Genomic DNA, 23,750 nt, shown 5'->3' on the forward strand with positions numbered 1-23,750 from the left:
ATCTGGTTTCAGGTGGATTGCTGTTTACTCCATCATCCTTAATGACACATTCCTCCTGTCCAGGGTGCCCCAGCTCCCCGTGTGCATGGCTGGCGTGCAGGTGACAGTCACTGCTGTGTTGCAGCCAAAACATGGAGTCTGTGGACAGCTGAAGTCCCAGGGGTGGAACAGGGCCTGGAGCACAGGGTGAGTCACAGCTCAGAGCTGCTTTGGATTCAGCAGGCCAAGCACAGGCAGGGAAACAGCCCACTAGTCAGCCCTTCCTCTGCTCATGTATGCTTGAGATATAAGAGCGAAATATTTACCAAGGGCCAAAATAATCTTGCCAAAGGGATAGAAGCCAATGCAGCTGAGGTCTGTGACAGCCAAGATTCCCAGATGGAGCAGTGAAGAGTCAGGACCTCTACTGATGGTGTGTGTCCAGCACATATTGCTCAGGCTTTAGTGCAGGCCTTAGAGGCTGGCTCCGTGCTTCAGCAGGTCTGTGCTTCTCTCTGATACTGTCTTCCTCTTGTCTTCCCCATGCTGGCACCAGCTGTCCTGATGGGAAGTACAGGAGAGGCATGGAAGGTCAAGACAGAGAGCTCACAGCCAGGAGGGACTGCTGTGCAAAAAACTTGAGAGCAGCTGGTGAGTCACACCAGTCCCCATTGCAGTGGGTTCGCTATTATTTCACTGTCCTGAGGTGGATGTCACTTTCTGGGCAGAGCCATCGAGCAGGTGGGCCATAAGTATCCACCAGAAACATGCTGCTATGTAGAAATTTCAGTTCTATTGCTCACTGATCAGGAACATAAATGATGCACCCATGTGTGCACATGGTGACTTGTCAGAGAAGTCTTCATCTGTGCATATGTTCTGCCTCTCAGCGGTTAATCCTTGTCCCTGGAGAATAAGAAATTTTGTGGAAGAGATGACTTCATAAACTCAGAAGAGGTGCTGATGGACAGAACAGCACACATGACTGATGGGTAAGGGGCTAGTGTTCTCCCAGCTTGCTTGCAGCCTACTACATGCTGTGGGGAAATCCCTTTTGCTTCCAGCTTTGTCCTTCTATTTTATGTAGTTGTTCTAAACAGTTCAGCCGAAGCAAGGAGAAACTTTTAGTAGAAAGAGGGACAGTGATATGGGGGGGGCTTGGCTTGATAGCACTCTCAGCAAAGGGCATGGGTTTGTTCAGCACCAAGTAAAGGCAGAAGCCATGGAAAGACTCCACAAATGGGAAAGGGTTCAACCCCTTGGAGGCTAAGAAATCACTCAGCATGGAGCACTGGGCTGTAATTAGGAAAGGGAAATCACCAGTTGAGCATTAAGAAGTTCTTGCTGCCCATGAGATGTGTTGAGCCATTCAGGATTTGCCCAGGGGAGAGTAATGGCAAAGTCATACAAGACAGGAGAACAAAGTTTCAGAAACTGCCTTTTAGAGAGGAATGAAGCATGAACTGGGAGACCTGTCTCCCTTTTCAGTGCCATATTCTGAGGTGGATGAAAATTAGCTGCTTGGGATTTTTTTCTCCTTTTTTTAAGTTGTTGGTTAATGCTGACCCAAGAAGTTTTCAAAGAAATCTGTGAATTTGGGGAATTGTTCTTTATTTTTAATAGCAAAACATCTACGTTGTCCAGTAACTTTGACCTCATGCTGTGTTTACAGGAAGAGGCATGGGCCACTTTCAGCCGTGGGTGCAGAACTTGAACTCTCATAGTTTATAGGAGAGACTGGTTGTTTAATTTATCCCTCACATTCACAGCAAATTTGAAACTGACCTTTAAATGGAGTAATTTGGTTCAAAGTTTTTCTTTACTCCATTTCCTCCAGACAGTTGCATCTACGTATTCCAGCTAAAAATACATTCCCTTCTTAGGGAGTTTATGTTCCTGTGAGTCTCAAGATTTGTACCATCTAGGATTTTCACAAAATCATGGAATCATTTAGGTTGGAAAGGCCCTCTGAGATAATTGAGTTCAACCATTCCCCCCCAGGACTGCAAAGCCCACTGCTGAACTGTGACTCCAATACCACATCTACATGCCTTTTATATCCCTTTGGGAACTTAATAATCTTGTGTAGTTCGAATGAAAATGCTGTCAAGAATGAGGTGCATTACAACTGATGTCTTACCTTCTGAGACTATTTCTTGAGCATCTCTCATTTTGTGCAAGGATAGCTTGCTGTATGTAAGTCTGCTTAAAGACATACTGACATGTGCACTCATGCTGTTTGAAAAATTCTGGATGATTTTCCCAAGAATTTATGAAATTACTGCTTTTTGTTACTTTGCGGGTGTGCACAAGTGGTGAGTGCATCAGTGCAAGATTAGGAATTATTTTCTTTCCATTTAAAAAATACTTTGTAGCAAGAAAAGATGTTGATTTTGCAAATTAGTCTTGTTTTCAAGACGTGAAACCAATGCAGATCCATGCCCACAGCAGCAATGCATAAAACCGGGTGCAAGTCCTACAGAAGGCAGCTAAAGTAAGTTGGTATAGACATTTGCCATGTATGATTTCAGTTATGTAAAAACACACAGATAAAGGGGCAGTTCATTGCTGTGAACACATGTATTCTTCTACAGCAAGTCTCCATGAGGAAAATAGACACCACAGAAAAATATACGCTTAAGCTGTGTTTTTTTCCTCTTTAAATCAAAAAGGGCCTGCGGTTCATGGAAAGCAATGTGCATCATCAGTGATGGATACACTGACAGACATGGCTCAGTCTGTACCCTTGCAATAATCACTGCTGTGAATCTGCTTGCTCTGACACAGAAGGGGAGACGAATGCTTGAGACATTGCAAGGACTGAATGTAGCTGAAGCAAGGACTTCAGCTGAGCCTCTGTACTTTGTAAAGAGAGGTTTCCTTTAAAGGTGGTTATTAACGCAGTGCAAGGTAATAAAAGCAAACAGGTCTTTTGTGCAAATTCTTAAGGTGTTTCCTCACATTCTCATTACACTTAGTAAAGAAAAAACCCTGAAATGCCAAAGCACTCAGGGGGCTACTCACTGGTCAGGTGCCAAGGGGCACAAATCCATGAGTGCCTTGCCCTGGGTGTGCCTGTTCACCCCAGCTGAAATTGAGGCCAGCAGTGGAGATGCACCCGTGATGCTCTGTTGCCCAACCGGTGCTGCCTCTCAGCATTGCACAGACTTGTCGCTCCTACCAGGACCTGTGGGATGCAATGAGCCTGCCTTACAATGACCCCATTGATGCTGCAAGGCCTCTTGGAAAACTGGCTCTTAAGGTGTGTGCCAGCCTTATCCCAAGAGGCATCCTCCATGTGGAGGAGGGGATGCTGAAAGCCGCACATGGGGATGCCGGATGCGAGATCAGGTACTGTGAAACAAAACACATTACAGAAAGATGAAACAAAGATGTGTCTGTGATACTTGTTTTCCGTATATTCAGAGGTGAAAGAGGAAATTCCAATGAATTGCTCCAATTGTGTCAGCGTTATTTGGTATCTGGGTACTGGTACAAGGCTGTAATTAAATGTTGCCTTTCAGAGGATAAATCATGCAGGAATTTAAGGGTAAAATTAATTATAAAGTGGAAGTTCTTCGGTGATGCTGTTTTTTAAGGCATCTGTAAGCCCACATACAGAAACACGTTGCTAATAATTGCAATTCCTTCCTTTACTCATTATGATCCCTGAAAGAGCAATAAAATCCTTAATAAGGGGGATCAGCACAAATTAAAGAAGCAACAAAAACAGTCATGCGGCATCAAAAAAGACACTATCTGCATGGCATGACTAATTAGAGGGGGGGAAAAGGGGGACTTAGAAAAAGATTCCAGCTATATCATGTCCTACTTCCTGTAGAGGGCATCCTTCTAAATGCTACTTTCACACTAAGCTTTATTACATTAATCTTGCCAACTCTCATACCATTTAGGTAATTAACAAGTGATGCTGACACACAATTCTGTAGCAACGTGCTGCCTTTTTTCACTTCAGCATCTCCATGTCACTATAGACCAAAGAAAACGCTCCAAAAATAAGGAGTAGGATTTGTTAGTACCAGATCTATTGCAGCCCCCTCAATGAATGTCTTTATTACTTAAAACTACATTCTGAACACGGAGTTGTGGTGTATGGTATTCTGCAGTATCTTCTATAGTTACCTCTCTTGTATCAATAACTGTTTATAAAACAGAGAAACTAGGGACACTTTGAGTCATCAGCTGTTACAGTGCAGTTTAGTGTCAATACTCTGGTTCCTTTCACAGTGAGACAGACTTATCAGTGCCACAATAAACTGGGTATCAATATGCCTTTCCGAGAGCGATAAGACAGGGGAAGATGATTTTTCCTTTAAAAGGGAAAGAAGTAAACCATCATTGCTGAGCAGCTTGTTGAGATGAATCACACATCATATTTTAGGCAAATGCATGCAGTACAGATTTGGTGGGTGGGATCCCTCAGTTATCCAATAGTGGGATGTAACTGCTCAGCGAGGTCTTATAACTGAAAGAGGTGTTGCTTCCAGGAGCTGCCTGTGCTAGCGGGGCATGGTGAGGCCAAGGGATGGAGAGGGAACATGGCATACACACCCCCTGAGCTCAAGACCATTGTGGCCAGCCTAGGTGCCAGGTGAGATGCTGGCATTCCTGGTGCCTGTGCTGTAACTTCATAAACCATTTCTGCCCCTAGCTCCAGAGCTCCGTGGCAGCTGCACGTGTGTGCCGAGGGTCACTTCAGAAATGCCAGGAGATGGGAGATGAGGCCAGCAAGTTTCCAGCTGTCCACCCTGCGGTGTTCCCAAACCTTGGTTTAGACACAGGTGGTGCTCATGGCGATGCAATGGCACGATGGTGCCTTGTATGTCGGCAGTGCCTACCTGGGCAGCTGGCTCAGGGTCCGCAGGGCACAGCGCACGGATGCTTTGAGCGCAAGCAGAGACTGCGGTCCCAAGGCTGTGCCGTCGGCATCCACAGCCCCGGGAAGTCCCGGGCATCAGCGCCTGGGCTAGACGGCTCAGAGGGCTAGGTCATTTTACGGCCTCAGGTAGTATTTGCAGCGCTACTGGAACGAGGGACACATAATCTACCCGGGCACCAGCCGACGGCCGGAGGGGGCAGAGCTGCCCCCCGCTCCCAGCGAAGGGCCGGGGAGGGCGCTGACCGTGCCCACGGCCGGGACATCGCCCGGGGGCAGAGCAGGGGCGGCCCGAACGCCGGGGGCGGCGAGGCAGGAAGCGCGGAGGCCGAGGCGCGCCGCTGCCCCTCGCCGGGCGGGCCGGCTGTCACCGCGCCGGGCCCCGCCTCTCCGCGGGCACATCGTATAAGTACGGCCGGCCGGCCGGCCGATTACACATCTCGGAGCTGCTCCTGCCTCCTGCTCCTCCCTTCCTGCTTCTGCTCCCTGGGGACCGAGGGCGATGGACGCCGGCTGCCTGTGGCCCCGCAGCCTGCTGCTCTTTCTTGGTAAGCGGCGAGGTCCCCGTTCCCACGGGCGAGGGAGCTGCATCCTGGGGCAGGGGCATTCTTTGGCTGTTGGGAAATCTGCGTCCAAGCATAAAGTTCAGGTTGCCTTCAGATGAAGCTGATGGGCCTCTCCGCGATGAAGTCCCGGGCGCTGACAGGTGAATTGTACGAGCTGAGGAGTGGAACACACACCGTGCTCTGTGGTGTGTTGTTATAGGATATTTTGTTGCTTGTGCGATGCCTAGGTGTGTCATGCGACTGAGTGAAGGTGAACATTTCCCTTCTCCCCATCTCTGCTTCCAGTGCAGTCTGTTCTCTTTCACCTTGATCTGTCCTGTTTGTAGCCGGGTCCTGCTGCCTTCACCCAGGCCATGCTCTGGGCGAGCTCAGTGGGTGAATCCTCTCAGCAGCATAGAGACTTTCCTATGATAACCAAACCGGTTGTGGCCTCCTTCTGCTTGACACTTCTCCACCTCCTTGCTGGGAGTGTGTTACTCTATTGTATGACATAAGCTACCTGAAAGTCTCAAGTGAACACGTGTATCCTTAGAGCATCAAGAGTCCCAGGGTGTGCTGTGATGCAAGAGCTGATCCTTGTCACACACCTCCACGGGGCACTGGCAGTGACAGGTGGCGACGGCTGAGAGCTGACCTTGTTGGGCAACTTGAGCTGTGTGGGCAGCAAAGTTCTGAGACCTCACACCTTGCTTTAATGACAAAGCATATTCTCACACTTATGATGTTGGGCTCGAGGTTGTAGCTGATGGACAAACTCAGTTCCCAAGACTTCTCTTCTGGGACAGATGTTTTTCTCACTTTCTAAGTCCATTGCAGTATGAGTTTGTGTCTTTCATCTTAGCCAGGTATTTCCATAACAGTTGATGGATCAGCTGCTGCACAGCATCTCACTTGCCAGGACAGCAGGCTAAACATCTTGTAGTCTGTGAGTCAGCCATGCTTTGCACAAAACTGACACTTGTAGGAACTGGTATGTCTTCATGGATCTGTATATGAATTTCTTTGTTTCCGGGGCAGGCACAACATCTAATAGTAAGGGATGGATTAGTCATGGCTAGGTGGCATCATAACAAGTGCTACGAGCACTTTACTGCCTTCCCCTCCCAGGGTAGGAGTGTAAGCAAAGCTTGGTGCTTCTGGGAAGACTGTCACTGGTTTTATGCCAGGCTGGAAGAGGTTCCTTGCTAAATGGCTGAAGGCTTACTGAAGTGACAGTCCTTGCCACGTTCATATCCTGGCTATTGTGGGCTTGGGGACTGTGCAGCAGAAAGGCAGTTGTAGGAGAGATGTCACTCACTCCTGAGGGGGCACGGTGCTATGCCAGCCACATGCGGATGTGGGTGTGATGGGGACAAGCCCAGGCCCTGCCTTTTCTGGGAGTTGCTGCAGGAGCCTTGGCACTGATCTCCTTGTGCTCACTGTAATGCTCACTCAGAGGGGAAGGCAGGTGTTGGACCTCCAGACTCACCAGACAGTTCCAGGAACTACTGATATTATGTTTTCCTGTCTCAGATTCTCCCGTCTGTCAGCAAATTGGCTCAACATAAAGATCGCTGCATCTGACAATGGGGAAGGTGTTAGCAGCTGATGTGTCTGGCTGGAAGTAATAATGGATTTCTGATTTTGTGGCATAGGGACCTCAGCCCCCATGCAAGTGCTGGGAAGCAGTGTGGCCAAGGCACAGGGGCAGCATGTGGGTAAGATCACTGGTGTGTAGGTCTCCAGAGGGATGGAAGCAGTGCTGGGATGACTGGGTGCACATAACTGCATTATCTCTGCCTAAGGGTAAGTCCTGGTACAATGCTGAAGATGATCGTGTGTGCCTGTAGCAGTTTTGGAGCACCAGTCTTCCCATGACAGACTGGGGATTGCAGGATGCCTTAGAGCTGCTGTGACCTGATCCTGGACATCCACAATTGTGAGTCTCCAGTTCTTAAATTAAACAGTGGTAGTAGGGATGCCCACAAAGCCAGCAGGACAGACCAGCTAACTTCCATGTTCCCTACTTGGTTTACTCAAAGAAGGCCTTAGAGAGTTAAGACATGCCCTGGATGTCCAAAATCAGGTGACAGGGATGCACTTTGATCTGTCTTTGCAGTTAAAATGGGCTGAGATCCTTCAGGTGTGTATCACCTGGGCATCTCTGCTTTGGAAGTGCAACCCATGCAGAGGGTGTAGGTACTACTACTGTGGCAGAGAGACCACAGAGAAGCCAAATGGGAGGTAGCATCATTCAGGTGAATTAGTACAAGACTGGCAATCTCAGCGACAGACAAAGCCAACTCAAATAATGATTGAGCTCTCGGAAACTTGACTAGTTACCCTAGTGTAAATCCTCCACAGAGCAGTCCTCAGTTTAGTGCACCTCGCATCCTTTATCCTTAGCAGTCATCCTGCCGCTGCAAACTACAGCTGGATCACAGTGGGCAAACTGATGATTAACCCTTGCAGATCGTCTCTGATGGCGGCTGCAGGAAGCAAAGGCAGTTGGTCATTGGCCCTCGTTTTCCTTTCATACCTCATGGAAGGACAAGTAAGCAGCAGCATTATTCCTGTTGTGGTAAGTGCTGTCAGTGTTAATCTTACAGGAATACCTGTGAAGCTGGATGAGATTATGTGTTCATGCAGTGATGTAGGAATACAACAGGTAACGCTCTCATTCCTGCAAGACACGTGAAAATCCACCACCTCGTTACTGTTATCTTGTACCCTGTGTTTGCTTAATGAACAGTGAAGGAATAAAAATATAACCTCTCCCAGGTGCTGTGTTTAGTATGCATCATCTGATAAATATCCTGGGAAAGGCTCTCCTTTGCCATTGCTGTGTGCGGATCCCTTATCCTCCCAGTGATGTCAGAGGGGAAATATGTGCATGGGGGAAAGGGCAAAACAGAGCACTGCAGAGCAGGAAGAACTTTGCCCAAAAGCAGCAGATACTGCTGGGTGTCAGCAAATATCCACGCCTGCAGTCCAGCCTTTCCGGCCCTGAGTGCCTGCGATCAGGTGGAGGAGACACCTGCACATGGCTGGGATTGGGAAAGCCCTTGGGCAGTGTTAAGGAGGAGGTTGTTTTTAATTTGTCCCTCATAGATGTCTGAGTTGTGTCCCTTTAACTGGAAAGCCACACTGCCTTCTGGAGCCAGGATCTGACCTGTCTCTTCCATGGACCTGCATTGGAGTTTTCTCAAAATCAAAAGCCGGGTTCTGCTAAGTCTCAGACTGGGAACTTCAGCTTAAAAAGCAGCTGCTCGGGTTATGCCCAGGTCAAGGAAGTGTGCGAACTGTGACAGAAATGTGTAAGCTGCATGAGATCCTCAGCTGGCTTAATCCATCTGCTTAACAAGTGGGCATTTGGGATACCTCAGGCGTATTTAGCCTTGTCTTTTGTTAATTTCTGTCCTTACTTCTTTCTGTGACATGAGGTATCCTTAGTGGGACACTGCTGTCCTATGCCACAGCTCCACCCTGTCAAGGGAGCAGCTTAGTCCATGGAGCAATCCTGAAATGTCCCCCTAGTTCCTGGGGAGAACTGACTTGGTAAATCTTTTTCCGGCATCTTTTGGGACCTCAGATCCCTGGGCTGCCACTCTCTGATAGCTGATGGCCTCTTCTTTTATACATTTGAACTTCCTTTTTTAGCAACTCAGACTGGCCTCACAGAAGCGTTCAACTGCTGCTGCTGAGGAAATCTACAGTGAGCACGCTGCTGCTTAAAAAAAAAATCCCACCCTGAAAGTAAACTTGCATGTCCTGTCCCATTGGAGGGAAAGGCAGGCCCTGCTGAGTCACGCCGGCAGGCGCAGGAGTCTCCAGCTGGTATAGGCATCATGGATCTGTTACTGTTGCTCTGGCCTGGTGAATCTGGTTTATTAGCTTTGTAAGGAATGCAGTGTAGAGGGAGGTAAGAAGGAGGAATGATGTTTTTAAAAATGCAAACACAGGAAGAAGCCCTGTCCCTCTTAGATATTCCCGCTGGTTTTATGTGTAGCTGGAATGAAGGATAAAGGAAGCCTACTAATCACTCAGAAATAGATGAGCTGCCGGAAATCCATAAATTACCACTACTAGATTTAACCCTGAGATGTAATGAAACTTTCTAATAACTGGAGTTGAATTAGAACAATCAGGAAATTATGGAGGCATGCTCCCTTCCATTAGACATGCATGACCTGCCAAGTTAATAGAGGCAAACAGCCCAAAGACACAAATTACAGACTTCCGTGGAATGGGGCTGATGACTAAGCAGTTCATGAGCAGGTTAATTTGTGACCATAGCAGGAGTGTTAGCCAGGTGGATTTCATGGCCAGCCAGGGCAAACATTCACTGTTCCTCATGGACTGGCCATGAAGCTATAGGTGCCTGTGCTGGCTTTCAACTCCTGTTTGGAAATGTTCCTTCAACTAGTGAAATACCTGAAAGCTGTGCCTGTTTCTTCTGGTGTTCTGCTAAGTAACAGTGGTCCAGGGTCCATAAAGTGGTCAGTAACCTCTCCAAGCCTGTGGGCAAACGAGGAGTGTTTAGTATCTCATGTTAGTGGCTTCGTAAGCAGGCTTTTAACCAAAGAACTGCCAAAAAAGTGGGTGTCAGTGCAGGAACTGTCCAGCCCTTCAGCTGTCTTCATCAAGGAGAAGGCTGAGGAAGTTCTTTGCTGGTAAAGGGCAACTTTTGTGTTAAGCCTGCCTCGAGCAGGTAGTGGTCTCTGAAGCCAGTGGTGGGGGTGCTGAGCCTGGCTCAGCACTGACCTGGTGTGCTGAGTCACCAGCTGCACTGACTTGCAGATTCCTAGGAAATTCTCTTCCTGTGGGCTGCAGTGAGTCAAGGATATCTTGATTTTGATCAGCAAAAGGACTCCTCCTGTGATGAATGCTGGATTGTCATGCCTAATTGTGGAAGCCTGGCTATTTCCCTTGCACAGGTGCCTTGCCTGACCAGTCAGAAACCTAACATAATCATCAAATGGCCTAATTCCTGCCTCTCCCCATAATCTCTCCAAGCCTGTTCCTGCCCAGTTTCACTCAGTGTTGGCGAGAAGTGGTCACAGACACCAGGTTTCTGTTGAATCTTTATTCTGCATTATAAATTTGTATTTCAGAGATGTTTCTTTGGGCTGCCATGTATAATGTAGGCAGCACATCACTCAGACCTATATTTTTTCAGCTTTCAACTTTGGGTCTTTCCTACTATGATGAGAAACTTTTGTTCTTCTTGTATTAATCACTACTGCAGCTTAAATACTGAGCTCAAAATACATCTAGTTTTGACTATTGTTTTTATTCTCTTACAGGTTACCTATTGCAAGCAGTCCTGGGCACAACAGTGATCCCGTTATGTGGGCCTGGTGAAATGGAGAACTGCACAACAGCGCTCAGTAAGTACTGCACAGTTCTTTGTAAATAACAGGACTTTGGTTCCTGTCTTCCTTGGGCTGGCAGCCTCACTGAGGTGCCCTTGGGAATAATTTTTCTCTGAGCAACACAGCCCGCATCCAGAGCTGCTAATGAAATATCCTTGCAGTCCAGACAGAGAACAGCCCACGTGTGGCCCAAGTTGGGATAACGAGATGCAAGCCTGAAATGAAGGACTACTGCTTCCATGGACAGTGTGTGTACATTGTGGACTTGGATGAGCACTATTGCAGGTATGAACAGGCCCCGCTCTTCCTCCACATCTCCCTGAGGTGGGCTTTGAGGTGAACTTTGATCTGCCTGCCATTGACACTTAGCTGAAACACCAATCCAGCCAAGTATTAAATGCTCACAAGAAAGTGAAGAGGAGCACCGTGTCTGTAATGCTCAGCTGCATTTATGGAAGTGTTAAGCACATGTGCTGCCTCCAGTCATCTCTGTGAGTCTCAGACACCTGAAATTAGTGACCAACCTAGCTTAGACTTAGGACATTCATTCTGATGTGCTTCCTTGTAGTATGAGATCCAGAACTCAGGCACAGCACCAAGGTCTCTCCTTTGATTCAACCTACGAAATAAAGACCTTTTAGTAATTTTTAAGGGTATTGCTCATTTGCCTGAACAATTTGCATCTCTCTCTAGGACCCCATGGGCTTGAGCTACATCAGTTTTAGTGTCTTGTCCCTGAGGAAACAGCAGGCCAGCAGCATGGGATGCTCTGTGAGCTGCTGAGGTGTTACCCCGTGGCCACGTCTCTGACAGTGCCTCTCTCACTCTCAGGTGTGATGTGGGCTTCTCTGGAGTGCGGTGCGTGCACTCGGAGCTGGTCCGGCAGCCCCTCAGCAAGGAGTATGTGGCGCTGACTGTCATCGTGGTCCTGCTCTTCCTCGCTGCCCTCTCTCTTGCCGGCTACTACATCTGCAGAAGGTGAGGCTCGTGTTCCTGGAGGTGTCAGGGATCCTCTGAGCACCCTCAGGTAGCCTGGAACACCTCACTCACTGGACAGTTTGAAACACAGGCCTGCTCACCTGCACTTGAGGCATTCAGGACAGGCACTGTGGTGGCAGCATGCCATGGCCCAGACTGCAGGCCAGCCAGCAGCACTGGGAGTGCCTGTCCACCATGGTACTGGGGCTCTATAGGTTGCTTCATGTCTGTCTTAGAGGGTGGGTTGAGATCAAGGAGAGAGCAGACAGGGAATAGGAAAACTCTAGTTCTTTCATTGGTAATGCCATTGCCTCACGCATCAGGGACTGGAGAGTAGCTGGATTTCTACTTGCTGGTTTGTTGATCTGGTGAGTGCGGTATCATGAGCACTGCCTTCTCAGCTTTACCATGGGGGGACAGTACTATTCTCCATGAACAGATCCAAAGCAGCAGGAATCGTTCTCCAGCCTAAAAACTAATAATAAGCATTTGTCAGAGAGAGCTGAGGAGGTGGAACAACTCCAGAGAGAGAGAGCTCAGCTTCCCAGACCTGGTCGGCAGCTAGATGGTAACCAGCAGGATTTCTCAAAGACAAACGTAGTACCAGCAGGAAGACTTTAATGCAGATGTGGAATTTTCAGTGAAGAGTCGAGAAAGGAGGCTGCATTCAAGTGATGTCAGATCTGGAAATGAGCACAGAGAGAGACTAGCTGCTAGAGATTTAAAACATGAGAAGCTCATACAGCTTTTTTTTCCTTCCTTCCTTCCTTCCTTCCTTCCTTCCTTCCTTCCTTCCTTCCTTCCTTCCTTCCTTCCTTCCTTCCTTCCTTCCTTCCTTCCTTCCTTCCTTCCTTCCTTCCTTCCTTCCTTCCTTCCTTCCTTCCTTCCTTCCTTCCTTCCTTCCTTCCTTCCTTCCTTCCTTCCTCCCTCCCTTCCTCCCTTCCTCCCTTCCTCCCTTCCTCCCTTCCTCCCTTCCTCCCTTCCCCATCAATTCCCAAAAGCAACTGGCTTTCCAGAACTCATATTTCTCTCTTCTACTCCAGGTACCGAAACAAGAGGAGACAAACAAATGCCAGTGAATACAAGGAAGTTGGTGCCCTATAGGAGAAACTGTGGCTTCCTGTGGTGTTCTGTCATATCAGTGGCTACCCATCTATTTAAATGTTATTTTTATTAATAATATTTACAATATTTATAACCTTTTTAAAATTTCAATTGTTTGGTGATTCAATAAGCATAGGTCAAGCATTTTATTATCAGTGTTCTATTTTTTTATTAAGTGATATTTCCTAAAGAGAATCCCACCTGAGTGGTTCTTTGAGATAGAGATATATTTTTATAAAAACTCATCTTCTTGCTCTGGAGAGAAGAATTTTATATTTATTCTTGTGAATATACTCAAAGCAATTGTATTCCTTGAAATAAAAGTTCTAGACAAAGTCAAAATGTCTGCTGATTCCAGTGAGTGGTGGTGAATGGACCTACCACCAGCTGGCAGCCTGCCACTGGGGATGTTCCCTTGGTACTGGGTCCAGTCCTGTTTCACATCTTTATCCACAAATCCTCATGAAAGGAAAGACACTGAGAGCCTGGAGCATATCCAGAGAAGGGAGGTGGGAAGGGGTCTGGAGCACACATCTGATGAGGAGCAGCTGAGACAACTAGGGGAGCTCAGCAGGGAGAAAAGGAGGCTCCAGAGGTGGATTTCTGCCTCTCCACAGCTCCCTGACAGGAATGGGCAGCCGGGGTGGGTCAGGGAATCTGCTCCCAGGGAACAGGGACAGGACAAAGGAAAATAGCCTCAAGCTGTGCCTGGGGAGGTTTAGATTGGATTTTGGAGTGAAGAAAATTTCTTCAGCCCTGGCAGAGGCTGCCCAGGGCAGTGGTGGAGGCCCCATCCCTGGAGAGGTTTAACAGACATGTAGAAGTGGCACTTGGGCAGATGGGTTATTGGTGGGTTTGGGAGTGCTGGATTAATGCTTGGACTTCATGATCTTAGAGTGAAACACAGTGTGGCTTGACTGAGCAGTGTCTTTGAAGCCTCAGCAGTTATTCTTGGAGAGACAAACCACAGTATTATTAATAAAGTGTATCAATGCACCTTAGTTCCAATGGATAGTTTTAACTGGCACAACTGGAGGAAGTCCCAGAGGACAGCTCCTAGTGCAGTATATCCAACATGTACTGCATGACAGCAGCACGGATCTTGGCTCATCCATACCCTCAGGAAGGTTGTGCTGGCTGTATTTTGGATTTCAGCAGGGAGGCAGCAGCACAAGCAGATGAGTCTCTGCAGCTGAACACACACGTGGCAGCTCAGGGTGTGAGTATAGCTACAGCTTTGGAACCAGCACCATGGAGTTTCTGCCACAGCATCCATTGCACACCTTGAAGCAGGGCCAGAAAATTTTTTGAGTTTGGCCATAAATATCTTGCTGGTCTAAAATAACGATAAAATAGCCTGCTGAGTTTAGCTGAACCCCAGATGTTGGCACCCTGTGAACAGGAAGGATTCTTGCAGCACCTGAAATCATCCCAGCTAATCCCATCCCTTCTCACACTTTCAGAAGATGTGAGAAAAAGCCCAACCTTTATGTCATTCCTGGTCATTGCCAGCCATCCAGGCAGGTTGCGTTGGGCTGTGTTGTGGGTGTTCATGGGTGTGAGACCGGTGATCCCCTGGCTTGTGCAACAGTGGGTTATCCTGTAGGGATTATGCTCACCATGCTGGGTCTGTGCAGGCAGCCTGTGGCTTCTTTCTTCCACCTTCTGAAGTGACCTAAGTGCTCACTGTTGGCAGTACTATGGGGCTGTCTTCGCCCAGCCCTCAGTCCAGGTCATTCAATGTTTCAGATGAGTTTAGTTGGTGCAAAGTTTTCCCTGCTCTGCCTGGACCCTCGTGTCTCCCTTCAGCACTGAACTAGAAGAGGATTGTTGGCCCAGTTAACTGGGTTAGCTCTGTGTCACAGGGCCCTTATTAGCTACTCTTCAGCTTTTCACTTCCTCTCTCCTTCTCATGTAATCCAGTTGTGACACAGGAACCTGTTCTGCTGGGTAACTGGTAGCAGCTAATGGCAATTCCAGCCACAGCCTCTTTGTTACACAGCCTTTCCCAGTGGGAAGATACATCAAAAATTGATTATTGGAGCTTCTTTCCGCTCTTGCTGTGACCCAGTTAGGATATGTGGTGACACATCTTTTCTCCCCCCTCACGCTTCCCTGCCTGTCTGTGAACTACTCTGGCCCCTCCCTGTTTATCCTCCAGAAACTTTTCCTGGGCTCCTGAAGAGACTCAGCCCAGAGGCCTGGCCTCCAAACACTGACCTTTTTGCTCCTCTGCTAAACTTGGCAGGAGAATCCTAAAAGACCTGAGCAGCCCCTGGAGCTGCATCTTTCAGCTGCAGCACTCAAACCCACATGCCTCTTGCTGCTCTTGCAGAAGGTTACAACGGCAGTAACAGCAGCAGCCTGGGGTTTATCATGCCTTAACACTTTGGGTCAGACACATCTAACAGGAATAGTCCACTGTAAGGCCTGTGCAGCATCTGTTTGGAGTTTTTTATCTGTCTTAAATTTTAGCTGACTATCCTTATCTAACTTGGGCTTTCTCCACCTATCCTGTTGCTCATCTGAGTCCCAGCCCACAGCAGCCCTTCTAGCACCTGTGTTTTTCTCACTCCTGCACATGATTGAGAAACTGCAGAGCTTAGGGCCACATACCAGCCTGCCACCTCAACAGCTTGTGCTGGCTGGACGTAGATTGCCAGTCCAGCAACCACACAGCCAGGTCCTGGGGACACACCCCAAATAATTTGTCTCTGAAAATGAACCTCCCTCATTCTTTCCATGGTTTCTGCTGGCACCACCTCTGTCCCTCTGCTGCAGATCTTCCTCACCTGCACCACCCACTGTCAGAGTCACCTTTGGCTGCCTCTTTCCTGCGGTGAGAGCACCTGTGGTGTGTCTCCCAGGTGGCCCTGCCAAAGCCTTCCTGACACAATGGCTTTGCCTGCTGCATGAGTGTTACAGGCTCCTGCCAGGGCAGTTTTTCTCTGCCCATGACAAGCTGCCTCACAGCAGAAGGGGTGGGGGGTTACAGGGACTAGAGGCTGGCACTGGGGAAACCCACCTGATGACCTGGTCATCATATGGGTAGGTGACAGGTGGCCATCTACCTGTCCTCAGGGCCACTGTGCAGGGTTTCTGCCTAGGACACTTGTGCTGGCAGGTCTCTGGAGGACTGAGCAGCCACAGCTGCAGGGGTGTTCAGTTTGACATCTCCCTATCCTTTTCAAACCTGTGTCATCCCAGATTTGCCCTCTTGGTAACCCTGGCCTGGGATTCTTGCCCACAGGTCTGTCTATTTTATCTGACACTCATTCCAGCCTCTTGAGATTCAGGCACAGGCCAGCTGATGCTTGTTTTCAGGCCTGGGGCTGTCTGACCTACAAAGCAACAGCAGCAACTCCCTTCCTGGTGTCCTGTGGAAGGATTGTGCTCGTGTGAAGGCTCACTGTAAACCCTCCAAAATGCTCTGGCTTTGTGCAGACATGACTGGTGTTGCTTCCTTTGGTCACTACATGGCTCACTTGTTTTAAGAGGGCATTAGAAGAAATACCTTTCCAAAATCAGCCACCAACCTCAGAACTGCAAAGAGATCAGAGTATGAGTCCTCACAGCAACTTAAGCCACCCACCACCTCATTACTTTTTGAGGAACAAACATTTTCAGTGTCTGTGCCGTGCCTAGGTGCCAAAGCTGGAACTGCCATTTGCACAGTGCCTCTGGCTGGCAGAGTGTTTAAAAGCAAGCCCCCTGTAGCCCACTTTGCAGCTGCAGCCCACCAGGCAGCTGCCATGGCCGTGCAGTCAGCTCCAGAGCTGACCCTCCTGTCTCTGTTGGCCTGCTGCCTTTGCGTGCCTCCCGTCTTGGGCAATCTCAGCGCTCTAGGATTCACATGTTCCCCTCAGCGGGTTTCCTCGGCGTGCGTCAGCCACGGAGCTCAGGAAGCCTCGGTGACTGTCCCGGTTACATCACAGAGGCGGAGGACATCTGGACAACTGCTCCTTGTCCCTGCTGAGGCAAGCCTGGGATTGCACAGCGCATCTGGCACCTTGTCCCAGGGCTGCTCGTGAGAAGGGCAGGGATGGAGCTCAGGGAGGAGAGAGGAGCTTAAGTGGGCTGGAAAGACTCACGGGTCATGTACTCATTGCATATCTGACCCGGGTCAGAAGCAGTCATCCTTTGTGTCTATGCTGAAGAAAGCATGAGTGGATGGACCAATGAACAGATGGAAGAAAGGAAGGGCATAAGGAAGGATAGATGGAAGGTGTTTCGTCAGTAAATACAGAACTTTAGTCTTGCACAAATAGACATCATTATTTTAATAAAGCCAGTGCCAAACCTAAATTACCCCAACACTCCCATGATATAATCCCATTCTATATGATTAAAAGATTTCCCAGCAAACTTGAAGATTAAGAAAACTGATCAAAAAATATTGAGAAATATCTGTGCCCTACCCTGATGGATGCTAGTCTGATCCTTCTGACCCAGTCAGCAGAGGGCATCAGCCTCTTGATAGGAAAATCCAGTTGGAAGCTAGGTGAGATACAGTAGTGAACAGGCATCACCCGCAATTTTGAACCGCCGTTTGTCCATGGACATTTGTTCCCAATGGTCCTGTGACAGTGGCTCTTTCTGGTCTGGTCTGTTGGCTAGTTATTGATGCCCTTCATTATAATAGGAAGCTGAGGAAGTTGGAAAAACCATGTGAAGAGGAAGAGAAATCAGTTCAGCTGCCTCTCCCAGAGCTGCTGTCATTTGTGTGGTACAGGTAGGGAAATGGAGCTTAATTTTAGGAGAGAAAACTGGCTGGTGGGAGTGGATACCCATCTGGATACACACAACAACAGGGGAATAAGCCTTCAGGTCACTGCTGAGAGGGGATGAGGGAAACCCGACTGAGGAATTGTAATAACGGGACAGAAAATCAGAGAATAGAGTTTGGTGAGAGAGAATGAGAGAAAGAGGGTTTTGACAGCAAAAAGGATACCGAAGTGATGTCTGGAGGAAACAGGACTCAGTACTTCACAAAATCAGAGCCCCTGCGACCTACCAAACACATGGAGCTCACTCGGGGTCAGCTCACTCAATCCCTGTCAATGCTTACCAGGAGGAGGGGATCTTTTAATGGGGGAAGGGCAAATATCATAAATCAGACTGCTAATCACACAGGATTGTTTCTTCTCCCAGCACATTCACCTATTTATTTAGATTTCCTTCCTGCTGTGACAACTGAGCTGAGCTGCTTCATCACTAGTCAAAGCTTGTTGTTTTTTTCCAACTCACCCAGGTTGTCTTCTTCCAATGAATTCCTGTCAAACAGACGATAAAAAAAAAAACCCTCTCCATCAGCTGGTATTCCTGACAGGCTCGGCGTCCCGTGACGTTCCTAGCGCTGCTTTCGTTCCCATCTAGCGGCCACCTGGAAGATTACAGTACCAGATCACCAGGTCTCGGCGGGAGCATTATCCTGTGCTGGCAGGCGTGGGGCTCGGGCATCGGGACGGAGGAGGGTGGGAGCACAGCCTCCCTGCCTGGTTTATGGCAGGCCATGGGGAGATAGCTGGGAGATATCCTGTAGAAAAGCAGTGTTTTATGCTCATCCTAAAAAAGACAGAACATTCTGATCTCAGGAATACTGATATTTTTGTGTGCATCCAAAAAAGGTGGAAGTTATGGCTCTCAGCATTTTCTTAATGCAAAATTTGGAACACCACCACCCCCAACATGGAAAAAATAATAATATTTTTAGCATAATTCCCTGTTTGGGATTAGAAATGGAAGTTGGAAAACTCGACTTCCCAAAGGGGCAGATGCATGGCCTTGGTCAGTCCCGATCTTATATGCAGAGTTTCTCTGGAAGGTTCTCACCTGTCCTTGGAGTGATTAATCACTAATGCAAGACTCAGCTTCCTGATATTTATGGCTAAGTTCTCCTTTCTTTGGAAATCAAAAGGTGAGCATCAGCTGTCAGAGCTGTCCAGCCACCAAGAGTATTTACCAGCCTCATCCCTCACTTCTGCAGGAACCCTGAGCTCAGCCTGCCTTTGGCAGAGGCTGGAAGCTATGCCAAGCTCTGTGACAGATTTTTTTCACCCCACAGTCGCCCCTCCTGCAAATTCATCACCTTCCAAACGAGCTGCTCAGGTTCATGGTCTGAGAATGCAGGAGTCACCATGCCCTCCCAGGGTTTTGGCAGTGACTTCAGCCCTGATGCAGAGCCCACCGATGGACACCCAGGATCTCGGATTGCCAAGGCAGTGATCTGGCAGTGAGTGGCAAGGAGATGTGTCTTTCCTGGCATGGGTCTCAGACCCTGTGTCAGAGAAGGCTGTCCTGTGGCCTCCCCTCTCTGCTGCGGGAGTGATGCTTTACGTGTCCGTCTCCTTTGCAGGTTTCTGCAAGTGGTACAGTGTGGAGTCACCATTTCCAGCAGCAGAGTTCAGGGGCTGGGGAGAGGCTGCCTTTGTGCCCCACCTGCCCCACCAAAGGTCTGGGATGACCAGGTGGGGGCCGGCCAGTCTGGCAGTGCCACAAAGAACAGCAACAGCGAGGTGGGTATGTGGCCCCCGACAGCTACAGCTGACAGACACAATCCAGTTGGGCTGAAAAACCTCAGAGAGCCAGGACTGGGCTTTGGGAAAGGGCTGTAGGGATGAAAGAAACTATCCCCAGGGCTAGGGGCATGGTGGCTCTGTCCCTGTGGCACAAGCTGGGAGGATACAGACCCTGTGTTCAGGAGTGAGGCTGGGACAGAGCCAGCGTGAAAATCCCTTTTGTGGAGGTATTTTAAGGTTGAGCACAAGGCCACTTGTTGCAGGCCAAGAGGGCCCCGAGCAGCCTCAGCTCTACTCCTCTCAGTTTCTTCCAAAACAAAGTGTTTACTTCCTCTGTGGCTTCATGTCTAGTGCTTAACACCTGTTAATGAAATGAAGAATTTGGCATTCACAGGGGTCAGGATACTTGAAATGTGATTCTTATATTGTCACTGTAGGAACAGTTCCAAATTCTCATACAGTCTTATGCATTCTTTTCAGCTCAGCTCCTTTTAAGCATTTTTTATTTTATTTGCCACCACTCTGCTAATGGAAGGGAAAAATGGCTATTTGGCTGCAATGTTTAGTGGCCTATTTCATGCATATTAAGATATAATGTCTTTAAATCCTAAAGTAATTTAACTGTAGTCAAAAACCATTGAATTTTCTTCCTCTTTTTCCACAGAAACATGTTAGTCCCAAGCAACTTGAGCTCTCAGCCCTGCACTTGCCACTTCCAGGTTTCTCCCTCCCTGTTGAAGCAGACCTCTGTTCCTGCTGAAGTATCCTGGGTGAAGCCTATAAGGAGGGGGGCCGTGCAGACACTGGTACAGTGGTGATGTTGAGAGACACATTTTAGGGGTGGTGAGACCTCTTGTCAGCAAAAGCACAGCTTTGAGAGTGGGCTATCTGAACGCACCTCGAAATGGAGACTGGGCTTTGCTCCTGAGGGGTGGAATGTGCCTCCCTGCAGCCAGGCTTGGGCGGACCCAAACATGCCAGGATGGCATCGTGGCATGGCAATGTAAACTGGGTCCTGTCCAAGGCCTTCAAGAATAAAGTTTTTCCTACATGAAGGCAAACCTACCTATAGGAGGAAATGAGCCTGTACCTAGGAAACCTCCTTCGCAGCACGAGTGTGCAATCCTTATGCAAACGAGCCCTTATTCGAGTGATGTCTCAGCAGCGCTGTCCTGGGAACACGCTGGTCCTACGCTGCTGGAACACGTGACACACAGGGAGGGGGGCACCAGGTGACACACGGCGAAGGGGGAACACCAGGTGCTCTACCTGCTCAGGTTCTGCTGATGGATGGAAGCAGCTTACAAAGCTCTCACTGGCCCCGGCTTCAGCACGCTGACATGAATGCTCCGGCTTCCAGGACTGACTGGTTCCAGCAGCACCTTTCTAGTTTGCCAAATTTCATGCCTCTTTGCTGGCACTCCAGCGCAGTTCAAGGCAGTCAGAGTCACGAGGGCACAGCAGCAGTAGACAAAGGCAGGCACCACCAGCAAACAATGGGATTTCCAAGGGTGCATAACTAACATGCCTGTGAAATGGAGTGTTCTCCTGAGCTTCTTTGCTTACTCATGGCCTGTGAAAAACATCAAAATCCAGAGTGATCTACGTAATCATCGTTGTGCGTAGGAAGTCTTGCCTGGGCTTTGTGCTAGGGAAAAAACTTAGCTATGGCAAAGGTGAGAGGAAAGAAGTTGCTAATTGCTGTAGGCTTCTCCTGTGATTCAGTCTTTCTCCATATACCAAATGACTTCAAACAGGTAAAGAAAATTCACCACCTAATGCATTGACGGGAAGGCACTGTGAAGATCTCAAAGCAAAAAAGCTAAGACTTAACCTGCACTTTCAGGAGAAAATTCCCAAACAGTCCTCACGTGTCCTTTATTTCTCTGCTGCTCTGAACACAATTGGAAATAATGTGCAAGATAGTGGGGAAACATCACAGTCTTTGTCACATGGCCCCAGTCCTTATGTGAGGCTGCATTCCCCCAAAACAGGCAGTACTGTATAATTTGCTCACAGGGTCTGTGCTGTCAAATGAGCTGTGATAGACATCTCCCAGGTGACTTCATACCCCAGCCCCCAAGGTGAGGAAGGGCATATAACAAACTCAGTCAGAATCCTGACTGCAGTTTCCATCAGCACCAACATGCTTTAGGTCAGCCAGACTTCCATGGCCAATACCCTTAAAGGTAAACCCAGATTACTGCTATTCCATCTGTACCACCAGACACTGGCATTTTGGTCTGGGGAGGTTTTTAATTTGAAGATTTCTGTTCTGGCTCTTTTTTTAGCTCAGTCGCTAAGACACTAGGGTAAAAACACCTCTATTTTTCCAAATATAGGCATCATTTTTCCAGCAGCCACACTGTTCACATAACCACATCCAGTCTCCCAGTCAGTGCATCCTGGGATTGAGCTGGGAGATCTCCAAACTCAACGAACACACAGCTTCTGCTTTGTGAAGCTTGAGCACGCTTCACATTTTAACATTGTTTTCTCTTCTCTTTAGAATGAGGACTTTTTGAGCCCTTGCAGAATGATCCAGTGGCTCCATACACCTTGGGGAGGTGATGAGCTGGGTGCTCTCCTCTGCCAGGCACTATTCTGGGCTGCAACACTGGATACATTAGAGAGATGATCAGATTTTTTTGCTCATCTAACAATGGTGTGGTAAGCTGAATATGTAAAATAATGTGCACTGCAGATGAAGCACTATCATTCTGAAGGTAAAGGGCTACAGTAATGCTGCCAGGTAAATGAGAGTCAGGCACTGGCTACAACAGCTGAGCCTTTGTTTCCTTAAAGATTCCTATCTAAAGTATCTTCCCTCTTCTGCCCAGTGGTGTCAGCAGGGTGGGTTTGCACTGGGGTACCACTGGGGAGCCTGGCTTGGGGTGCACATGGAGATAGCCATGAGCCTGCCCTCTTCAGAGAGTCCTAGGAGAAGTGCCTGTGAATTGCCTCAGGGAAATTGAAGAAAGGGCAGCAATTTTCAGTGCAGCATAGCAGAATGTGGTATTTTAGAGAAGAAGATTATTAGCTGAGGGACATCTCCCCATTCTAGTGTAAATCCAGTATTGCTTCACCCATGTCCTGGCTTCAAGGCCCTTAAAATTACTGCTGGGGTCAGGATGTGCCCCTGAGCATTTGCAGGTTGAGCCATTGCACAAAAATGAGTGGGTGAGTGCTGGAGGATGCGTTTGGTCAAAGGAGAGCTGTTCAGTGCATGCTGTGTGAAAAACAGAGCAGCTGAAACCTGGGACAGTGTGCTAGCAGCAGGCAACTTCCCAAAAATCTTCCTAGCAGGTGCCTGTCCTGAGCAGGCTTGCAGCACGTTACCCCATCCCTGAATCAAAAGCAAGCCAGACATGTCCTGCTGAACTCTGCCTAGTGCCAGTGAGAGGAAGCAGCTAGAGCCACAACATGGAACAGGCCATTTTGCAAATGATCAGACTGTGTTCCCAATGCCTGCCATTCAGGAAAGCCTGTGGAATGCAAGTGTAAAACCCCACTGCTGTAAAACCCCACTGTAACCCACACTCGTTAGCACTGCTGCATGTTTCATCAGATTAAACAGGGCTGCTCTGGGTCCCTGGAGTTGATGTGTCTGAGGAGGTATCCTTTAGATTTTCAGAAGGGACTGTTTTTTCATTTGTATTGATACAAGTGACAGAAAATTCCACAAAATCTTATCATCACAGGGCCAGCAGATTCTGTTCGTTTTGTTTTTTCTCCTTAGACATGCTCCAAAAAGGCATGCTCAAATGCAGAGTGATGGAAAACACAGAGCACTGGGCACTGGGCAGACTTTCCTGGGGGAACAGTGCATAAATTCCTTGTCCTTTCTGGATGAGTTCTGCTCATGCAATCTCTGCTTCAGTTAAGTCTCCAGGAAAGGAGCAGAGCACAAGGAGAATGTCACCATCTTAGGAAAATGATTCTTTGCTGAGAGCTTTCCCGGCAGGGAAGCACAGCCTTCTCAACACCTGCATGTCCCAGAGGCCAACAAACTCTACCAATATCCATAAAGGCAGTATCCAGGCCTTTCCCTTCCTTCCTCCCCAACACCCTGGCTATGCACTTGCATGCTCTTTATTACAGTAATCTTGATTTACATCAGCAGGAACTGGAGTCACACATACCTCACTTCAAAGCTCCCTCCCTGCCTGTGAGGGAGCTGCTGATAGCAGCAGATAGTGGTGTCTGCAGCTCACAAGTGAAGTGAAAGTCTGGTGAGCTGCCCAGACAGACACCATTCGGTTTGAGTCATTACCCTTTTCCACCTGTTCTCAGCTGGAAGGATGAGAAAGGATAACTCATGTTCAAACACCAGGTCAGCTGTGCCCGCCCTTGC

At 48.4% G+C, this 23,750-nt stretch overlaps 1 protein-coding gene across 2 annotated transcripts; it reads left to right on the forward strand.

The window, feature by feature from the left end:
• The first annotated feature begins 503 nt into the window (after nt 1-503).
• Nucleotides 504-13,220, forward strand: EREG (epiregulin). 2 transcript variants are annotated; one of them, XM_066318252.1, is made up of 6 exons: nt 504-630; nt 870-971; nt 10,728-10,811; nt 10,958-11,081; nt 11,628-11,774; nt 12,818-13,220. In XM_066318252.1, exons 2-6 carry the CDS (start codon nt 968-970, stop codon nt 12,876-12,878), a joined length of 420 nt encoding a protein of 139 aa, XP_066174349.1. In that variant the 5' UTR covers nt 504-630; nt 870-967; the 3' UTR covers nt 12,879-13,220. The 2 variants fall into 2 exon arrangements, with proteins under 2 accessions (XP_066174349.1, XP_066174347.1); XM_066318250.1 differs by lacking the exons at nt 504-630; nt 870-971 and adding an exon at nt 5,331-5,424.
• Nucleotides 13,221-23,750: the final 10,530 nt, after the last annotated feature.

The sequence above is a fragment of the Sylvia atricapilla genome, chromosome 4 (genome assembly GCF_009819655.1).
Source record: "Sylvia atricapilla isolate bSylAtr1 chromosome 4, bSylAtr1.pri, whole genome shotgun sequence".
In the NCBI taxonomy this organism is placed as follows: Eukaryota; Metazoa; Chordata; class Aves; order Passeriformes; family Sylviidae; genus Sylvia; species Sylvia atricapilla.

Coding starts and splice junctions, on each gene's coding strand:
- EREG (XM_066318250.1), top strand. CDS start 5,379: ATGGACGCCGGCTGCCTGTGGCCCCGCAGCCTGCTGCTCTTTCTTG. Junction 10,812..10,957: donor GAACTGCACAACAGCGCTCA/GTAAGTACTGCA, acceptor ATATCCTTGCAG/TCCAGACAGAGAACAGCCCA. Junction 11,775..12,817: donor GGCTACTACATCTGCAGAAG/GTGAGGCTCGTG, acceptor CTTCTACTCCAG/GTACCGAAACAAGAGGAGAC.